General features: G+C 51.0%; 5 protein-coding genes across 5 annotated transcripts; 1 reads left to right on the forward strand and 4 right to left on the reverse strand.

The window, feature by feature from the left end:
* Positions 1-414: 414 nt before the first annotated feature.
* Positions 415-2264, reverse strand: T069G_05229 (major facilitator superfamily domain-containing protein; the record flags this gene model as incomplete). The annotated part of the gene is made up of 3 exons (XM_056172439.1): positions 415-1456; positions 1521-1663; positions 1782-2264. 3 exons carry the CDS (start codon positions 2262-2264, stop codon positions 415-417), a joined length of 1668 nt encoding a protein of 555 aa, XP_056029297.1.
* A 1425-nt stretch (positions 2265-3689) lies between these two features.
* Positions 3690-5189, reverse strand: T069G_05230 (uncharacterized protein; the record flags this gene model as incomplete). Its single annotated transcript, XM_056172440.1, has 2 exons — positions 3690-4885; positions 4940-5189. The coding sequence occupies 2 exons, from the start codon at positions 5187-5189 to the stop codon at positions 3690-3692; spliced, it is 1446 nt and encodes a 481-aa protein (XP_056029298.1).
* A 952-nt stretch (positions 5190-6141) lies between these two features.
* On the reverse strand, positions 6142-6627 carry T069G_05231 (uncharacterized protein; the record flags this gene model as incomplete). Its single annotated transcript, XM_056172441.1, has 1 exon — positions 6142-6627. One exon carries the CDS (start codon positions 6625-6627, stop codon positions 6142-6144), a length of 486 nt encoding a protein of 161 aa, XP_056029299.1.
* A 6453-nt stretch (positions 6628-13080) lies between these two features.
* T069G_05232 (spc97 / spc98 family domain-containing protein) lies at positions 13081-15815 on the reverse strand (the record flags this gene model as incomplete). Its single annotated transcript, XM_056172442.1, has 2 exons — positions 13081-15595; positions 15676-15815. 2 exons carry the CDS (start codon positions 15813-15815, stop codon positions 13081-13083), a joined length of 2655 nt encoding a protein of 884 aa, XP_056029300.1.
* A 555-nt stretch (positions 15816-16370) lies between these two features.
* On the forward strand, positions 16371-17936 carry T069G_05233 (transcriptional regulator of RNA polII, SAGA, subunit domain-containing protein; the record flags this gene model as incomplete). Its single annotated transcript, XM_056172443.1, has 4 exons — positions 16371-16602; positions 16691-16980; positions 17045-17150; positions 17227-17936. 4 exons carry the CDS (start codon positions 16371-16373, stop codon positions 17934-17936), a joined length of 1338 nt encoding a protein of 445 aa, XP_056029301.1.
* Positions 17937-21045: the final 3109 nt, after the last annotated feature.

Below are 21045 nucleotides of genomic sequence, written 5' to 3' on the forward strand. Positions count from 1 at the left end.
CATGGAGTGGAGGCTCTGCTACCAGTGTAGTATTCCGTATACGCAGCAACAACGACGATACTCAAACCTACAAACCATGACAGGTCGCAACACCTGTGCTGTATGATTGATGCAAAGGTGGCATCAGGAAGCAAAAGTCTTGTCTCTCTTGGTTTGAGTGAATCACCTTTACAATGCGAGACAACTGATTTTTTGATCAAAATCATTCGTGAATTCTATTCGTTGTCATGACTATATAGCCTATTTTTCAGCCTCGAGGGTATCACCACTCTCTGTATTACACGCGAGCATCGTATCTCAGCTCGCCTCATCGCACTGCCCCCTACGTCGGGAATAAATGTTGCTGTATACTTACACTCATCGCTCATTCATCAATATCTAAAAGATCCATGCTCTAATCGCCATCATATCTCATCAAACAGTCTCTTTTGGCTTCTCACCATCGATGACCTTCTCCTCTTGTTGTTGACTGTCGTCCACGTCTGTCACTTCGTCGGACTCATCATTGACTGGGCCTTTCTTTTTAGCATCGATGTTTTCTCTCCATTCTTTGCCCCATCGAATGGTGGCCAAGACTCCGATAGTCGAGAGAATCACCAAACCAGTGGATATGGTCTCAAACCAGCCAACACCAATGCCCTCCACGGCTGGAAGGACTACGGCTGTCGCCACGCATCCTGCCAGGTACCTAACAAAGTAATTTGCTGCCGTCACCTCTGCACCGCGTCCGGGCATCACATCCAAGCAGTACGTATTGAGAGAAGGGAAACAAAAGAGCTGGCCGACGCCTTGCAGGAAGAGCATGATAACCGGAACTGGAATGCCACCCACAGCCCTGTCAACCGCCCATCCGTATACTAGGATACAGCTTGGCATGAGAATTGCCATGAACGGAACTGCGGACCGTAGACGATCTTCTGGGATACGTACGCCGTTGCGTTTCTTGATCCATAGCTTTACCGTTCTGTCTGCCCATCTTCCCCCGAAGAATGTCCCCAAGAGGTAGCCGCTGCCAGGGGCTAGATAGAAGAGTCCCGACACCAACGGCGATTCCAAGTGAAAACGCGGGTTCAATACGTACGGAATCGGCGTGAGCAAGCTGTACATGTTCCACACGAGTGCTGAGCTGGCAAATGCCACCAACACCTGGTTCCAGTATCTGAACAGGCGCATCACTCGAATTGGGTTCGTCATGTGAAGTATGGCTATGACCTTTTCTTTCTTAGAACGGTCTTGCAAGTCGTCAATTGCTTTGCGATGGATGGTTTCTGGCACAAGGAAAAAGACGCCCAGAGCACCAGTGCCAGCCAATGCCGTCTGAAGCCAGAATATGGACCTCCATGACGTGTAAGTCACCAGGATGCCGCCTATACAGGGGCCAACGGCAGGGCCGATTAGTGTTCCAGACATGAACCACCCAAGAGCTGTTGCTCGCTCCGTAGGACGATATATGTCGCTAACAAACGCAAGTTAGCTATCGTCAGTCATCACCGCAGATACTGATATACTGGTTAACTTACCCAATGCAGGCTGCTCCCAGCAAAATAAAGGCTGTTCCTTCAAAAGCAGAGAGGGCTCTGAAGATGAAGAAGGACGCCAGATTCGGAGCAAGAGCAGTAGCTATGCTCAGCAAGAAAAACAACACCGTGGTTAATTGTGTCATCTATATAATATCAGCACATGAACTACGCTATCCCCGTCGTTCCTTGAAGAACGATGAGATACGAGACTAGGAGACCGCCCCTTCCATCCAAAGGGAAATAAGAAATAGCCAAACTTACTGGTCTCCTGCCAAACACCTGGCTCATGGGCCCCCATACCACCGGTGATATACCCATCAGCGCCATATACGCGGCATTGCTCACGTTGATGATGGACCCAGTTGTGTGATATGTCTCTGCCACCTGGGGGACAGCAGCCAGGACGCTCGTGCTTGACAGCGGCGCCAGAAAAGCGCAAAACGAAAGGATGGTCACAATGACATGCTTGCGGTGTGGCGACACGCGGTCGTATATTTCATCTCCTGCTTCTTCGTGTGGTCCAGAATTAGACGGCGGTGTCGGCGGCCGTATTGAAGATGGCCCTAATACGTCTGGACCAGACACATGAGATGGTGATCGATAAACGATGTCCAATGGCCTTGTAGGTTCGGTTATCCTCTCGAAGGGTGCCTTGTAAGCCAATGGCGGCTGTGGCAGCTCGGAGATGCCGTTGCTCTCGGGAGGGGTTGCCGGTATAGGATGTTTCTCTTCGGTGGACGCCATGGTTGTGGATCAGGGTGTATTCGATTCACAATGATACCTCCCCTCTATCGAGAAACCAAAGAAAAGTCTTTTAGCACATCAAAGCAAAGAGGCAGCGTGCAAAAACATCACAGGCTGCCATCAGAGCGCAAAGAAGTTTTTAAGTAAAAGTCGTTGATTTTGCACCTAAACAAAAACAAATAAATTCTTCATACAACAAGGCAGAATTTTCATCACAGAATGGAAATATCATATCTCGATATACGAAATCCAGACTAAGAAACCGAACTTTCAACCATTGGGAAACGGGGGGGCAATGGCCAGAATATATCAATTCACACTCACGATATTTCGTGCAGAGAATCTAGTAACCGAAGCAAGAAGCCTATATGCGGCTTCTCCACCAAAAAATCCCAGCCCGCTTCCGGTCATCGTTATCGGACGAAGCTCCCCCGGGAAGCGGAGCCGCGCCCGGGCTATGGAACAGAAGCCTCGGCAGAAGAGCGTACCTTTTGCAAGCCTTGACATCGAAAGCCGCCATCGGCCCGCCTTTAGGCCCCCTCGAGGAAAGCCTTCGATGTGACACCCCTTTTCTGGTGCAGCGGCCGATGATAAACATGCAAGTTATGTACAGTCATTTTGCTGCGAGAATCGGATTGCGGTGGAAGATCGTAATGGTTACTTGATCGATATCTAATGGGCTGTCCTCCGGCAACGGCCGTGCTATACCCGGCCGTGCTTCGGCGCTCTATGGGGGCCGAATGGGTTTTCGACGGAAGCTATCATTTAACAGGTCAAAAGCTCACATTGTTGTGGCATCGGAGCAAGATAGAAATGCAAGGGGCTATCTTCAGGATCTGGTGATTTTCGTAAAAGCTGCGGGAACTAATGCAAGACGAAATCTTTTCCTATCAACAAAGTGGTTCCATTCACGATAACAGAAAGCTCCAACAATCCAATTGCAATGCAGAACAAACAGCCGTTATGTTGTGCCGTAACATCGGCCAAGATCCGTTGGTTAATCTCCTTTTACATGCATTGCCGTATCTCTCTACATATCTCATATCTTACACGCCGGGAACACTAGTAGAACTCCCATCACCGCATTGGCCACTTGAATGAAACAACAAATCACCAGTCTCTTTACACTATCAAAGTGTCTAGTATACATCTAAACCTCTTCTTGAACCATTGTTTTATGCAAAAACTCCATACTCCAACGCATGCATTGTCTTGTACATCAGAAACTCCCGTAGACCATCTCTCGTCGTGATGTAAATATATAACAGTACCAACAAACCGCAGTGCAATGCAATGTTGAAAACAATCGAAAATGCTTCAAAGCTTCCCTCGATATAAGAATACAAAAGCCTACCCTCTGTTTTTGGAGTATCCAGGTATTATGAGATTGGTTGAAGCGAGACGCAAAAGGTGAGATTCGCCCCATCATGCTAGCAGCTTCTGTACTCGCTCCTCGATGACTCGATCAACAGGCTGAGAGCCCCTCTGAATGACAACGTTTTCCCTCCCGCCAATAGTAACAACTTTGAGCCACTCGGGTGCAATCTCGGTGGCAATCAATCGCACACAAATCATTCCCTCTTCCTTTGAAACAGGGACCCGCAGGGAGTCCTTGAGCTTGTCCGAAACGAGTCCCATCGTAAAGGCTTGCCTTGGTAGAGACGCAGGGGTTGACAAGCTGAGCATGGAAATCGTAGCGGCTACGTCGATGACTCGGTTCAAGGCAGCTCGGCGCTGGAGCTCGGGCCCCGTTGGGGGAAGAGGTTCGTTGGCTTTGGCGAGTTGCTTGAGTCGTAGACGATCCAAAAGGCTCATCTTGGTGCCGTCAGGGTTTACCATTGCAGCATTAGCCTGCTGCTTGGTCTCCTTCTCTTGCTGTTTTGCAAGCATCCCTCCCTTGAGTGCGGATAAAGCATCGTGTCCCTTGGCCAAGATGGGGTTGGCTTTGATGCCATGGTCCATGTTTTTAATTTCGGCACGAGGAAGCTCATCCAGAGATAGGCTAGCAAGAGGAACGTCCACGTCGGCCATGTCTTGGTGGGTTCGGTCCGCGCAAAGAGCACGAAGGTTCTCCTCAAATTGTCTGCAGAGCCTCTCTTCGTTGATGGCCACTGAACCATTGTCATGGTCAGGGTGTAACTCAATACAAATCTTGCCACGGCCATAATCGGACACAATAAAGGGAGAGACGACATTGGAATCTCGGGTGGATGTCTGGATGGCAATGCATCTTCGGATGTCGTCGACTGTGACCTGTCGCTTGCTCCAGGCACGGGTGATGTGTGGCGCAATGGACGAGATATCAATTGGTACAATGGTTCCGTTGTGCGCAATTTGGAGGGTGACGGTTTTAAGAAACGCCTTGTGCAGACGGATCAGGTCGACGAGCTCGGGGCCAAATTCGGCCTCAATGCCCTGAGCTGGAGCCTTTTTCTGGCCGGCCAGGCGGAAGGCGTCGAGCTTTGTCTGCACAGTCTTGGTCTTGCCATCCTGCTTCGACTTTGCGATGACGGTCGACTCGCTGGGCTTGTGGGCAGCGGCAGCCCGCGAAGGCGTTGACTTGGCAACCTTTTTTCCCTTGACCGGGGTCTTTGACGCAGGCTTTGCGGCTGGAGGCGCCACTGCGATTGTCACCGTCACGGCATCATCGATTGTCGAGTCTCTTCGACAGGCACGCTTCGATGGTGCTGCTTGCGGCTCCTCATCGCTGCTTGGGGCGAACGAGACGGTCCTTCTGGTGGCTCGGGGGTGGTTGCTCTCAGCATTGTCGACTGCAGCTTTCCTCTTCCTCGTCGGTTCAGCGCTGGAGACGACGGCCTTTTTGGTTGCTTCAGGGAAAGCCTGGCTCTTGGAGACGCGAGTGAAGCTGCTGATGGGCTGTGCAGAAGGAGCTTCGGCTTTGCGGCTTCTCGTGGTTCGCGCCATGGCTCTTGCTGTTGCTGTTGCTATTTTTTGCTTGCTTGCTTCTCTTGCTCCTTCTTCCTTCCCGTGCAATGTGCCTAACCTGTAGTCGAGACAACGTAAAAACTTCAGTTGGCAGGAATGATGCGTGCCGGCTTGAGTACGAATCACGGTTGCAGAATGATAGCAAGGAAAGAGCGCTTGCAAAGGTGATGAAAATGGAAAATGGGAAAGCAGAAGGCAGAGCGTAGAATCAAATTGGCAAGAGTTGCAAAGTCAAAAAAGAAGAGAAGGAACGGGGAGCCAAATTGCCTCGACAACGAGCTTGCTAGGGTTGGAAAGTCCAAGCGCTGGTTTTTCTCAAAAAGGCTTCATGCCTGTCGTGTCGACGCGACCCGCAGACGCGGCAACGACGCGGTTTCGGGACTGCCAGACACGACCCCGCGAGGACCCACTTTTGCCGAGACGGACGGTTACAGCACTTGTACTGCTAACAATTCTCAGCGATGGCTGGAAGTGTCGATTGAGATTCTACTCTTCAAATAAGGCGGTATGAGAAAATCTCTATTTACATTATATTTGCATCGAAGAGTGGCTTACACTTCAAGATTCTTACATACAATTACATGAAAAACAATAGCTTTCGGTATCTCTGCTCCTCAGGTGTTTATATTTTCTTGGAGCGCTATTCGCATCAAGACTGCAGGATCCTAAAGAGCCATCAATTCCGGTATATACATATAACAAGATTGAAGTTGAGTAAACTGAGAAGACAGTCCATTGACAGTGATATCCTTCATGTCTACCAGGCTATCTATTCTTCTTTCCATAATGACCTTTTAGAAACGTCGTTAGTCTGATGACACTTTAGAGGGGCCGAGTATAAGTCGGTCGGTGACACTTCTATAAACCTTGAACTTACCAGTATCTACCATAACCCGACCATACCGCATATACGTAAAGTAGTGGTTGTGCTTTAGGTAGCAGCAACGCCGAGTGCAAGGTTGCTACACCGAATCACAGAGGGAAACTCCCAGTGGCTATTGTTCACCCATTTCTGATAGTAGTCGAGAGTATCCCCGAGGCTGTCGCAGTAGTCGAGGTCGCCGAGAACGCAGAAGCGCCCAAGGTTTTGCTGGCATCCTCCAACGCCGCCCTGCTTGCAAATGTCTGCAAGGGTCACCGTGGGAGGCGTAGTAGGGGAATTGGGGGGAATCCACCAGGCGGTGTTTTTGTTGATATAACAGGAGGCAGGGGGCGCTCTAGGTTGCAGAGGAGTAGCCAGAGTCGAGGTGGCGAGCATGGCCAAAGCCACAAGATGGGAGAGTTGTAGCATATCGGCGGTTCTTTGATGAATATTTAAGACCAAATCGAGGTATGCAACCAGTGGGATAACTGGGGGCGAAGGGAGTAGAGAGATGGCTGTGTTGTTGTCTGTCTGTCTGTGGTTGTAGCTGTTCATGATTCCGACTCAGGACGTCGGCTACCTACTTATACTTTTATTTCATCCGCCTAGAAAGGTGGTTTCTGTCAAGACTTTGCTCAAGAAAAAAAATTTTTTTTTTGTGTTAATATCTGCTGATCAAAAATGCTTCGTTAAGCTGAACCTTTACGACACTACGTAAATAGTGTGAGACCTCTTCTTCAACAAAACCCCGTCTCCATACCAACAGCCCGAATTCTCGTGACCAAAATATTGTTTCGGGATGACCGATTTATCGTGAAATAGTAGAGTTCTAGGTAGCAATAACGGTAGCCTCATGTCTTGGATATCTTGGCCTTGATTGAGTCGTGATGAGCCTTTCCTGGTGTTGAGAACGAAATAGGCAGGCTATCTATCTACATGAACCAAGGGAATCTATCTATATAGCAAAACTATCCTCGGCGAGATGTTACTGACCCAATATTTGATGAAACAAGATAAGATATAACAAAGGAACCATTGCAGAGGTGGCTCATAATGAGTGCTTCAAGGCTGTTGCGACGATATCCATCGAGAGAGGAACAATAGATGGATTTCCAAATAAGGAAATTACCTCGGCATCTAAGTAGAGGATATCAAAATACCTTGAAACGACACCAATACCCGTGCAGCTCATAGCAGTCGACTGAATTAATCTTGTATAAATTGGCCCCGTTCCATCTCAAGCTGGATCGAGCCTACTACTAAATGTGCCTCATTGCGACAAGAATCTGGCTCCAGCGTCTACCTCCATATATTGCGCTGTGCTACTTCTCGTAAATGGCCGCATCTGGCGCATCAGTAGTCTGTGTGCACACACAGCTCATTTATATATTTATACCGTCTCCGGCTAAATATGTTCTGCTTGAGCTTCTGCGCTGCCAATTGCCACCCTGCCCGGTCTCATCGCTAATGGCAATAGCGGCAAGCTTCCTTTCTGTGGCATCTCGTGTAAGCCAATGATGGTGGCAAAGCAGCAACTGATTGGGCGCATGCATAATTGTAGTTACATCCTTCTTGCGAAGAAGGTGGCATAATATCCAATGGCTGACATATTCTGACCGCTCTTATGAGTCAATCACCTCCGACTTGTCTTGTATCACTTCAAGGCTGAGCATTGCTAGTTCCTTTCTGGTACGCATCGCGAAATTTGCATTCTGCCGTGCTAGTCTTGTTTTTGCGCAACAGCGAGACATTCAGCTACTAACATGAGGTAGTGCAGCATCAACAAAATAGTTTGATTACAGGAGGAGAATGACTCGACCCAAAGATGATTGAACTGAACAGAACAGACAAAGACTCCTACCCCGTAAAACCATTAGTCCGCCGCCACTTGTACCGTGCTCTCTGCCAAGTGCTTGGCCTGGGCAAATGCAGGCAATCCACAGGGCTGTTTTTTGTTTGTATTTCCACCCTTTGCCCATTAGCCATTCCTAAACACCCGAACTCCAAAAAAGACCTCTTTCATATCTCAAGAGGAAACAAAGGCAAGCAACGCAGATACAATACAAAGGCCGTCCATCTAAAACCTTATTGAACAAAGAACGAAACGAAGGATGAATGATACCGGTGCTAGCCCGGCGACACTGTACATTCAGCTGTCATGTAAGCTGGATCCTTTGGACTCCGAGGAACAAGGCTGAAAGCAGTGTAACAGCTCTCGGCCCCTTTAGTGACAAGCTGGCGCGGGCCAGCGGTCGGCCCTGAAACTAACAGGGCTAGGCGGAGGTGGCGCGGGAACGGTGTAGTCATCCTCAAGGATGCGATGAGCAGGAGTTGAGGAGCCGTCGCCTTGCTTGGTATCAAAAGGAATAGCTGGTTGCTGATGTCCTTTTAGCGGGCTGAGACAACTGCTCAGCGTGGAGTAAAGGTCCTGAGCCGTTGCCAGCCGGATGTTAGCCCGCTGGGAAGGCTTGATAGCAAAAGGCGCAGCAATTTGACCGCTTGACATGTTGTCGGTATTTGACTGAGTATGTAATGTGTGTTTGAATCGACGAACAAATGCTGATGAAGTTGGATGATGCGAAAGCGAGACTAAGATTTGATGGGTTAGAATAGATGTTGACTTTTCGCGCGGAGAGAGACATGTGAATACGAACAATTTCTTGGACTCGCAAAGTGGTATCAAAAGTAGTGTGCAGCGATGCCAATCTGCAGAATGATAATGCAAGATGATGAGACAAGAGAATCTTGGTCGAGTTCGACTAGATGCTGGTAGCGATGGAAGATATTTGCCGATGAAGAGCACGGGCTAAGGGAGGTCCGCCGGTGCCAGGAAGAAAAGAGAGAAAAGTGGTGAGTTTGGTCAAGTTGATATCACAGCAGAGATGCACAGGCAATAACAAATTGATGTGAGAGTAAAGGGGCCTAGGAAAGCAAAGGCCAGCTTTAGGCGGGAGATTGGAGAAGAAAAGGGATCGTGGCCCGAGTTTGCTTTTTGCAGCAGGAGGAGAGACTGAATTATAAAAGCGAGAGGGCAGGTCGGTCGGGGATCGAGGCCCTAGCTATAGACCACTGCACGGGCAAAACAAAAGAAGAAACCTGGAAACGAAGAAAAAGAAACAACAAGGCATAGCCGGGGGCCGGAAGGGCGGCTGCCCAGGACGAGGAGGGCGTGTGAAGAGCAGAAGTGCGTTTGAAGGGGAGAGCGTATGAAAGGGGGCGTGCGGCTACGAATAGGTAACCCGGAAAGCTTTCATATGAAGCCGGTACCTGTACCTGTACCTCGGCAGTCGTCAAACCGCCCTTTTATGCAGCCGCAAAAGCATAGGCGGTACCTGGATGGCGCTGGGCAGAGAGTTTGGGGGTGTACGACTCAAGTTCTGGGGGGCTGAATTCGCCATTTGGGACGCACCAGAGGCGCTCCGGGGAAACTCATGAGAATCCGGGGATGCTGTGGCAAGCTGCATAACATGGGAGCTTGGGGGGTGTGCGACGTTAGTAAGCACCGATGGCTTTGTACCTTGTTTACCGCGGTAGATGTACATGGTTTCGCATGGGAGGTACGTTTGACAAGAAACTTTCCATCTGGCAGCGATGATACATAGAGACAGGGTAACGGAAGTAACGAAAAAGTATTTTCCTGCATTGAAGTTTCTACAGTTGCTTTGGTGGACTAGGCAGCATTGGCAGCAGGCGGGAAAAAGGGGGGTGCAGCAGCGCTGGGGAAGTCGGAGGCAAACAAGCCCAGCCTTTGATCTCACTGTGAAAGAATAAAACCGAAAATGCCATGTACAGCACAAGTATAACACCGACCCTGTGAAAGTTGGATCGAGTACGCAGTGTGAGAGAACCTTCCCCGTTACCTTGTGCTGTGTCCTTCCGTACCTGTGTTTTATGCCTTGTACCCAAGGCGCAAAGTATTTGTACTCGAGGTGCTCCTAACCTTCCATGGTAGCACATTGCGCAACTTGTCCCGTTATTTCAACGCTTCAAACCGACTGATTCATGCTTGAACACGTCGCCAATGCCGCTAATCAAAATGACACACGACCGCCTTGCAAAACAAAGCGTTGGGCAAACCAAACCCGGCATGGGCCAGGGATCTTCTGAGCCACGCAAAAGCTACAGCAGCCCCGACGTCCCGATTAATTGGGAGATTTGGGGTATTGTGGGGACCAAACAGCTTGCAGGGTTGCTTGTCGACAAGGGGCTTGAGATGATGGAGAGCAGCAGTTGAAGCTTACTGCTAGTGTTAGTGCTCATGCTCATGCTCGTACGAGCTGCTCACGTTCGGCGGCTTTCCTTAGGAGTCTTGCTGGAGGCGGGTGTTGTGTTTGGGCAGATGCCAAACCGCGGAACATGGCTCTCCGTAGGTTGCAACATCTCCAGTCTCTATCCAGGTGCCTTGGCTGACTCGACGGCCTCCTACTTTACCTGGCTGCTAGCATGCCGGACGTGGGCAAACAAATTGCGACTCCAAACGGTACCCTGCTGTTGGTACCGGGAATGCGACTGCAGCGCTCCGTACGGACGAGTACAAGTACTTGGTGCGAGCAGGCAATACGAGAAGTTCCCAACCGTGTCTTAACTGGACTTTGAGGCGGACAGGCAGGCATCCATTCTCGTGGCCCCAACAACCTCAACAGGTACTCTGTACTGTACGATTGGCAACAACACGAACAACCCCCTGGAGAGCAAACGTGCCCCGATAGGGCAGCCATCCATACGCCCGAGGGCATTAGTGCGTCTGCCGCCTAGAGACACTTCACTCACACGACTGCTGCCGCCAGCCTGTTTGCCTCCAAAGTTACTTTTTTTTTTCCACAGAGGCAACCAGGTTCCCACCGGCTGGCGATGCTGCCCAGCAGAACCTTGGCCTGACGTGGCAGGTCGACAGATGAAGGATGGCCGAATCCGCCGGACAAGTCTTCCATTACACGCATCCCACTCATTACGGAGCCATGAGCGTGCATGCGGGTAATAGCATCAGAAAAAAAGGTCGTCAGAGCCTTACGTCCCGTCGGACGAGCTCCATGGCGTGGCTCCACCAGCTCCAGGACCCCCCTTACCCCGGTTTGCCTGAAATAGGGAGAAGAGTGACCAGGGGGTGCTCCCACGGCTTCCCCGATGCTGGCCTTTTTTCGAGAATGCCCGTGGAAGCTTCATATGCGGACCGTGTTTGTAGCTGTACACGCGAGTAATGGCCGTCGACCGCCGTCTTCTATATTGCATACATGCTACACCTGTAACGGCACCAGGCAGCTTGGCGGGAGGATTCTCATGTTGGATTCCCTGGAGCTCATGCGTACAGGCCATCTTTCCTGGCCGTACCTCCTTTCTAGAAGATTACGACAGTCATGAAGGCCAGGGTCGTCTACTCGCGAATCGATTCATCTGCCAACTACTAATGTCGCCTGGTGGTTAATTACTACTGCCAAGTTATGAGTACTAGTATTACTGTACTAGCTCAACCGATGCGGCTCTGCAAGACAGAATATCCAGATCGACTGCCTCCCTGCGTGCTGAGGCATCTCATCGAAAGTCCAATTTCTGTACGCCAATGCTGCGCAGGCCACCCTCGCAAGCTTCTTCGTTCGGAAAGGTAGATTTTGGGGTGCTGGCCAACAGGAGCTAGCTGCTAATGTCATTGCTCAAAATGGCCTTTCTTCCCTGTCTCTAGTTCTACGGAGTACGGCCTGTTAGATTCCGAGATCCTTGCGAATGGTGAGCTGGTGTCCAAGACAGCTACCAGTTTTGGTCACCCAGGCTCGTCAGCAAGCAGGCTGAGCCGACACAGAATGAGACCTTTGCGTGTCGTACTCGGGTACTCATTCCCTCCGATATTAGCACGTCGATAACAGGGTGAAAAGCATCGCTGTCCTGAAGAGTAGCTGACGGGCCAAATAAGATTGGTGCAACAACGAGGGTTGCTGATATGGGAATAATTGGAGTAGCTCCTCCGGCTTTACATTGCTGCCAAGATCTCTAGCAGCAAGCAGCAACACGATCCATGGAGCATCAGGCAAACTACCGCAGATTATTGGATGGCTTGTCTCACTGTCTCACTTGCTTTCGAGCAAAAGAGTTGCGAGAGCTCCCATTGGGTTTGAGAATTCGACTATCAGCGATGCTAGTAATTAGCTTCTCAAATGGCCCCTTACATGTGCTCAGTCTTTTGGTTACATGAGAGGTTGATTGGGAGTTGCTGAATATTGCTGCAGCAGCCTAGTTACCCCATGTCTTACCAAGCTTCCCTGCGGATGAGCTATCATCCAAGGAGGCATATAGACTGGGTGATACGAGCTCATTGGCCGCTGTAGATACAGCTGGCTCAGCTTGGAATGCTATGCGTCCATGTCCTCGTCATCGTTTTACGGCTGGATCGAGAAGCTACGAGTAGCATCAGACTCTAGTTTCCCCTTCTCCCTTCTTTGCCTTCTCCCTGCCGTGATACCGGGCCAACAACACTTTCTGAGCGTTTCATATGCACCCTCATGCACGCCATGGCATGGCATGGCGATCCAACATGCAGGTGCCATGTCACTGCAGGCCTTCGATGCATCTCGCACGGGCAGATCGTTGAAATGGCTCTAACATCTTGCACGAGGCACGGGGGTTTATCGTGCATAGGCATCTAAGACACGGAGCAGCCAGGGGCCAAGCACGTCAAGTGATCGACGATAGAAGCGAGACTGCGTAAGGGATGTTTCTTGGACGTAGGCATCACCATTATTCCAGCTACCTACTGTGCTTGACATGTCTTTCGATGAATGTACCTTTACCCAAAGCTGGCGTTTGTCAAATGTCTCACTGTTGCACCGAGTTGAGAGACGAAGGAGTCTCATTAAATTATTCAAATGTATCATATAACATCATGTCATGCCATCGTCACACCTTGCACCAAGAGTATCAAAAGTTGTTGAGCGCTACATAGACCTTCCCCCCCTTCCATAGACGTAGTAAGTAGTATCTCTGGACAACCATCTCCCACCGGCTTAGCCATTCAAGCCTTCAGACCTTGGACGCATTCAACGTCGACGCAGAGGTAGACGGGGCCGTTGCCGACGTTGCCGCCGAGACAATCGAGGCAGTCTTGCCCCTCTTCCTAAGAGGCGCGTACACATCATTGAAGTTCATGGCCACGCCCAGGAACCTCATGTCCACGTCGGGCTGGTACGCCAAATCGCCCAGCAGGACCTGCAGCCTGTTGCGGAACTTGTCGCCGAGGTGCCGCAGGCGTTCCTGCAGCGCAGGGAACTCCGAGGGCACGTTGTCCAAGGTCGAGAAGCCGCCGTCGTTGTCGTCACGGCGCGTCATGTTGCGCAGCTCGACCTCCTGCCGCCGCGTGTACTCGGAGCTGGTCCACCCGTAGAGCCCGACGATGGTGTCACGATAGCTGAGCATGGACCGCAATATCTCGCTGAGCTGGTCGAGGTACGTCGTCTGTTCCCTGTTATCGGAAGGATGATGGCGGAGCTTCGGCCCCAGCAGGCCCTTGTGCGTAATGTCCTCGAGATACCTCCTGTGCGCCTCGATGACATCGTCCAGCGTGCAGTCTTCCTTGCGGATGCGCTTCTGGAGCTCGCCCCACGAAGACTCAATGACTTCAAAGAGGATGTAGTACTGCAGCTGCCCCACAAAGTGAATCATCTCGGCGAGCGTGCCTCGCGTTGACTTCCATGTCTGCACCACCGCCTGGTTAGGGCTTTGTAGCACTCTTCTTGATCCCGTCATGCACTCCCGCCATGTTGAGAGGAGCACGAACTCCACTCGCTTGATTCGCCATAGGAAATTGAACACCTTGAGATATTGGCGGTTGCCCCATTCAGTAACAACCACATCCATGGGGGCATCGATCTTGTATTCCAAAGTGAAGCAATCCCAGCCAATGTCGCCGTGGGATAGCTGAAGCATTCGGGCATCTAATCGCCGCAGCACCTCGGGAGAGTCATACTGAGCGTTTGAGCCACGGATTGCATGTTCTAGCTGGGCCGTCAGAGTGTGTCGGTATTGTGCGCCAGAAGGACGATCCAAGTTCGCGGCGAGGGATTCCATGAGTAAGGCAATGAAGTCGCCCTTTCCCAGCAAGATGTAATCCTTCAGGGCCTGGAGGTGGGCAAAGAGACGGAACTTGGTCTCCATCAGGTCCATTAATCGCTTCATTGTTGTCTTGTACGCCTCATCGATCCATACCTCCACTGTGGCCGTATCACCGTATCTCAGCTCCTTCGAAGCGGCCTTGGAGTAATCTTCAACCCACAGCGAGTCTCCGCAGCTGTGTCGGATGAAATTCAACGATTTGCCAATCAGGAATATCTTTTGCGCAAATTCTTGCGAAATAATGGTCGGTATCATGTCCTGGGCTATCTCGTATTGATCCTCCCACACATTGCCCCTAACTCGCATAGACTCCTGAGAATCGGTTTGCTCCCGGACAAAGAACTCGAGGGACGGGTCTGACAATTCTCCATCATAAATCCAGTGACGAAGGATGCCGTACCAAGGCCGAGTAAAGCTGCCCAATAGCCGCTCTGCGAAGGCGGCAACCACGGGGTCTCCGTTGGAAGAAGCAAAACTGTGTATCAGGGTGATGAGCTGACCACCCTTCTTTTTGTCCGACTCTTCAGCAATGAGGGACATAAGTCTAAGCCCCATGGTAGCCTCTCGTGTCCATACCACACATCTTTTTAATGTGACACCTGTCTTCCCAATACCCCCCCTCGGAGCAGCTTCGTCCAACGAAGAGAGTGCCTTCCGAATCTGGCCCTCGAGAGTTGCGACTAATGTTAGATATGATCGTAGCTCATTGCTGATTGCGGACCGTAGACTCTGAGCTAAAAGGCCGTTGGCGGGAGTTTGGCAGAAATTATCGAGCCGTCGATAGAGTAATGAGGGTTCAGCCAGAGTGTGCAGAATGGATATGAGTGGTAGAGGAAGAGTAGCCGGAAGCTTGAGAATGTCATCTTTTGCAAACGGCAGGGTTGTGGACGACACGCCCTGGAGTGTAAATGGAAGGTCTCGTAGGATGGCTGTCTCTGAGGGTTCGATTTCCGCATAGTTGTTGGACAGCATGCTCGCCCTGACGGATAAATCTCTCTTTACCGGCTCGGGTTGAGGTTGTCTCTCTTCCGCAATGCGTTTCGGTTCCTTTGGTATCTTATGTGGTAGCTCTTCAGGAGCTGGGGAATCTCTCATAATCTCGTCCTCTATCCTTGGCATAGGAATAGACTTTGATCGAGCCCTGGCACGCTTCTTGACTGCATCTCGCGCGACAGCTTCACGATAATTCGAAGACGAGGGCTGGATGATGCTGAGGGGTGGAGGGGGAGCTCTGGGGTCTGGAGAGTCGGCCAGAGCGTATAGCAGATATAGGATTGCCCATTTTGACTTGAGCACTGGAAGCGCAAGCAGTCGAGAGTAGAGATCTGAGAATCTGAGCGCGTGAGAAGGGTTGCTCTGGATGAGCTTTCGTTTGATTGAATCGGCGGCCCGGTCGACGTCTGACAAGATGTCGGGATCAGGTGGACTGTGGCAGAGCTGGTCGTTAGCAAGCAGCCTTGGGCTTCGAACAAATGCACAAATCCAATTGTGCAGACATCAACCTACGTGTTTATGATGGTTCTGACGAGTTCATGGCTTAGGTTATACCGGGACAGCCACGAGTCCTGGCCTTCGTTTGGGCCTCTGGGAGGGACAATTTGGACTATCAGATTGTCGAGGGCATTAGCGACGCGATCTGGTGCCATGGCTGCATTGTCGAGACCAGCAATGATTTGGATCTGGGCTTCCCAAAAAAAAAAAGAGAGTCAAGAAAAATGAAGAGAAACAAAGAGTTGCTGGAGCCGCCTATCGTCGTTTTATGCTATGTCTCAAGTCAACATAACGGATGCTGCTGTACGCGCAGAGGACGCGATTCGAACGCTATAAAGTGGGATGTAGCAGCAGCTGTAGCGGCCGCCAGGTAGCAGCAACCTAGAGCCCGGGCGGTCTTGGGCCCAACAAGGGGTACCTGCTACCTGGCTCGCCGCTCTTCAGCACCATCCCTCTGAATTCGTCACTCGTTCGGCAAAATTTCGACTTCACTCTAACCAATTGACCCCTTCCCACAGCCCAGCTGCGAAAAGCACTGCGACTCTGCCATCAACTATCCAGCCTCACGATGCCTTTTTCATCAAGATAATTGCACAGCAGCGATCGCATGGTATCTGTGATTCCGTTTATCAACTCATGATTTTGCTCTCGCGTCGCGCGCCGCTCCATCGCCGCACGCGACAACTCTAGTTGTCTTTCCGCGATCCACGATGCCCGATATCGACCCCGCGGCCTTGAGCCGCCCATCCGTCAGCGTTTCAACACCGGTTCTATCAACAAAGACGCTGACGCTCACTGCGCCGGGCTCCCAGAAGGCTGTCAAGACGAGTCAGATAATTCCGGCCCGAATTGACCTTGAACCGCTCTATGCTGCGCTGAAAGCCGCCATTAGCTCAGAACAATGGCTTGTATACAAAGAATCTACAACGGAGTTTCTGACTGGTATGGGTTAACCAACTTTTGGCATAAGACTGCCATCATGTCCCTATCCGCCACGCCGGACTATATTCTCATCATGTGATAAAAACAGGCCGTCTCAACCAAACCGAATACTCTAGTCGAATTGACCCGATATTGTCATCGCCAACGGGCGAGAAGAACCACCTGCACAACCAGCTCATTGCTGCAATCTACGGCAATGTCACCCGGGAGATGCCCGATGCTGGCCTTGCGCCATGGGTTAGTGCTAACGACAAGCCCACGACAACGACAGGCAGCAAACCTGTGTCGGGTGACGCAGCAGAACGGAGGCTAAAGGGAGAGGTGATGCAACTACCCGCACGGGATCGACGGCGCATCAAGGAGCTCACACAAAACGAGGTTCGTTATCATCAGCCCTTGACTTGCAGCTACTATCCAATTACTAACCAATTCTTGAAAACAGTATGATCCTCATGAGAGCTTGGCAAATATGTTTACCGAATCACACCGGAAACCCTCCTTGGCTGCCGATGTGCCCCCTAGCGCAGCTGGCGGTATCAACAACATGAGTAAGTGGATTGACTTGGATTTTTACTCCAAAAGTCTTGTTGTCTTGTTCTCTTCTTTTCCTAACTTTGATTCTAGACTTTGACCTGGAGATTCGAAAACGATATACACAGCCTCTCGCCGTCGAATCCGGAGAATTTCCTGATATGGGTCAAATAGCCGGCCGAATGCTTCCTTTCTGTTATGAGGCCGGGCTTATCAACGGCCATGCACCTGATGCGTCTCAACTCATGTCTGTTGCTACCGAGACGTTTATTAAAGAAGTCTTGACGCAAATCTTCAGCCGCACTCGGAGTAATGGGCCTGGCGACTCTGGTAGCGCGGGCTACGGAGTAGGTACCACATGGATCCAGACGCACAAGTACAGTCGGCAACTTCACCGAGAAGAAGACGCAGCACAGAGAGGCGAAATCACCCGAGATAAAGCAGGGTTGTTACCTATCGAGTCCAAGGCTGCCAGTGAGAGAGGCCCACTGGGTATAGCAGATGTACGAGTCGCCTTGGAAATGGCAGATTCAGGCATATCTCAGTTCCCCATTGTTACAGCGCAGATTCTCTACGGGTACCGAGACGGCGAGCTCGAAAACTGGAAAGACTACACTTGGGTCAACGGCGAACCACCCGCACCAGCAGTTGAGGAACTCGTGACCAATGGCGACTTGGCATTGACCAACGGCGCACTCCCCGATAATATGGATATTGATAACGAAATAGGGTGGGAGGGAGCAGAAAACCCCGACATGGATATGTTGGATAGCGTCTTGGACTCGTGTCTCGCCGTCGGATGATGAAAGAAAGAAGAAGTATGCGTTTTTGGCCGCTCATTGCTGCTGCCATTCTGAGCAAGACACCCTGACGGCGATGCCGAATAGAATATCCTCCCAAACGCGATAGAGGGGAGGGGGGTTTCAGGGTAAGCGGCTTTGGATAGATTAAGTGGCTGACAGGGCACCTATGACTATGGGATGCCGGGATTTTGACAGGACATCCACACCGGAATAGAGTGGATGGATCGCAGTTGGTTCAGCAGGGGTTCAGCCTTACTCGGAGCAGACAGATGCTCAGCTACAGGCTTTGACTAACCTTGGCAAAAGCTGGGTATACGTTGCCTTGCCTTGCTTCTCTTTTACTTTGTTTTCTTTCTCTTGTTTTTTTTTCTTCCTTCATTTGCTTTTCTGTTCTGTAATATTTGTCACAACGGTGGGATTCAAACGGCGTTGCCGGGCTGCAATTATCTTCACCACAGCGTTGTTATTTCTTGAGGCAAGGGGGGGATTATATGGTTGAATTTGTTCATCTCTATGAATTGTATTTTGTATGGAACGATACCCTAGTGGCAGGGGGGCAAAGGCAAAACAGACCACGAGGCGAAGGGGTCAAGCGAACATGTACATACAGACGAATGGGGGTGAGGCACAGAGAAGGTGGTTGTACACGTCCAATGGCGGCAGCGCATCTTGCTGGCCGCCGGGGTGAGCGTCTTACTCGTGATATTTATTTAGGAGGTGCCAAAGCAGTAGGTGTGTTTAATGCGAGAAATAAAACAACACGGAATAGCCATCTGTATCTATATATAGTATATCTCGATAACTCGTGGCATCTGTAAAGGATGCAGGCTCTGACTCGAGCGCAGCATCCGTAAGCATGTCGTGAAGCGCTGACAATTGAGCTGGTGCACTGCAGTCTCGCCTTGCGATGAGGCATCCATTACTCGGTACCATCAACACATCCAGCAAGTTGTTTTATTGGCTGGCTGGCTAACCTGGATAGGAAGACACCTTCTTTACTCCTGAATCCGTCCTGATGGCCACTAGAGAAGAATGTAATCTTCCTCTTTCGCCACCGAGTAGCCACGACGTCACTTAACGGCCGGCAGATGACGGTACTTGATACCCAGTGCGTGTACGAGAGAATTACGCAGGCATGAGAGGTGTGATGCGCCCAGCCAACGCCTGAGAGCGACGAATGTAACAGTTCAGGTTGCGATAAAAAAAACAGGAGACAAATCACGAGGAAAACGCTGTTGGAGAAACATGTGAAATAATAAAAATGCGGATTGTAAGATTCATGGCATGATTTTTTATTTTATCCGTTCGTAAATGTCCCTCCTTCTTCGTTGTCTCATGGTCATCTCCGAAAGGACATGAGCGAAGAAAGGCGTGGGTGCGCCACTTGAGAAGGCCGTAATTTGCACTGTGCCGGGCGGAGTACGCCGTGCCAATCGCGTGAATACGGTACGAAACTCGCAAACCTCCTTATGTGCTGGATTCCATCTCTCTCTGTGTAAGGTATCGTACACGTGCTTTGCGCGCTGGAATTCTCTCGGGTTGAAGATTAAGTGCTTACCGTAGAGGTACCTACCTCAGTCTGGTCTGATGGTGTAGAGTAAGATTTGCGCTGATTGAGGGATTTGTTACAAGTCATCAAATATCATCCACGGGTCTTTTTGTCTTCCGGCTGGGAACAAAGGAACATCCATTACAGTAAGGTACGAGTTAGAGGGGGGAGAAAAAAAAGGTTCAGAGCTCATTTACGCTTGTCAGGTTGGGTAGCTGGAGCTAGGCAGATTGCCCAGGGCCTTGCCCACTAGGAGCAGGGCGCGTGAAAGGGCCCGAAATGAGGAAATTCAATAGCACCACTGCCACGAGATGAAAGCCCATGCAAGTACGGGGTGCCTGTGCTGCTAGTCATGTACCGGACAGGGTTTTGGATGGGTGAGACTAGAAGAAACGTTGTGCTGGTATTTTTCCCTTCTTGGGGAGTGAGAGATGAAGATTCCCCATGCTGTGCTGCCTGTCTGTCTGCCTGTGCTGCTGATAGGTACCCGACGAGGCGAGGCGAGACCTGAGTCACTTCATGGCTTTACTCAGGCTGATCGTGCTGGGTTCAGTAGCCGTGCCTGTACCTGTACTCTGTACTTTGTACCGCTGATGATGATGCATCAGATTGATCAACGTGGATGTGTGGATGTATGTACGAGCATGTACCTGCTGGCATGGAAACTGCACAGCACGCACGCACAGTATGTACCTGCGTTGGCACATGCTCAACACCAGAAAGCAGCCAAAAGCGCTTCCCAAGTGGCAACACCCACTAAAAAGGTTCGCAGCGAGCCAGAAGCAGCTGTAGCCTGTACACACTGCTAGAGCCCTGCACCGAAGCCGCGGAAGCCCTGGCGGAACAGCGCTGGAGGGCAAAGGGTGGGGACGCGAGGCCCGTGCGACGCTTCTAGAAAGCTTCCGCAGGGCCCTTGTCTCGAGCCACCGGCCGCCTCTCTTTGCCTCCCCCACCTCTGCATTCTCTCTGCACTTGGCTTTTCTGCACCGGTTGATTAGGCTCAGCTTCATTTTCGCAGCAACCTGGAAGAGAGCTCCCGCCCGCTAGCTGGTGCTAGTTCGAGTTGCTAATTCCCAGGTAAGTGCCCAACTAAAGTCTAATGTTTTTTTTGCTGGCTGGCAGCTGCTGGTTGGTGCTGTGCTGTCTCTGTCTGTGCTGAGCTGTGCGTTGCGTTGACGTGGTGGCTATTGCTCATTCCCAGTTTCTCGATTCTGCCAGCTGCTGTGTTTCCCCCCCATTTCTTTACGCCTCAGGAAAGCTTCTCTTGCCGCTGGAAACTCCTCCTCTCATCATTCCTCAGCTCAATCAATCCACCACAGCACAAGCATCGCCACCCGCGAGCATCATTGAAGCATTCCCATCATCCCATCCCCCCGGGCAAAGGCCCACCAAACCTCGTTCGCAGCGTCCGTCACCTTTTGGCTCGTCATCTTTTCTCTTCCCCACGCCGTCTTCCGCTTCGCCCTTCTAGGCTCGGCCCCTCTTCTCCCTTCGTTTGCCCGTCCTTCGGTCGATCCAAACGCTTGATCCTGTCGCACGACCCCTCCTCGTCCCCTCGTC

This window comes from Trichoderma breve, chromosome 3, assembly GCF_028502605.1.
Source record: "Trichoderma breve strain T069 chromosome 3, whole genome shotgun sequence".
NCBI lineage: Eukaryota > Fungi > Ascomycota > Sordariomycetes > Hypocreales > Hypocreaceae > Trichoderma > Trichoderma breve.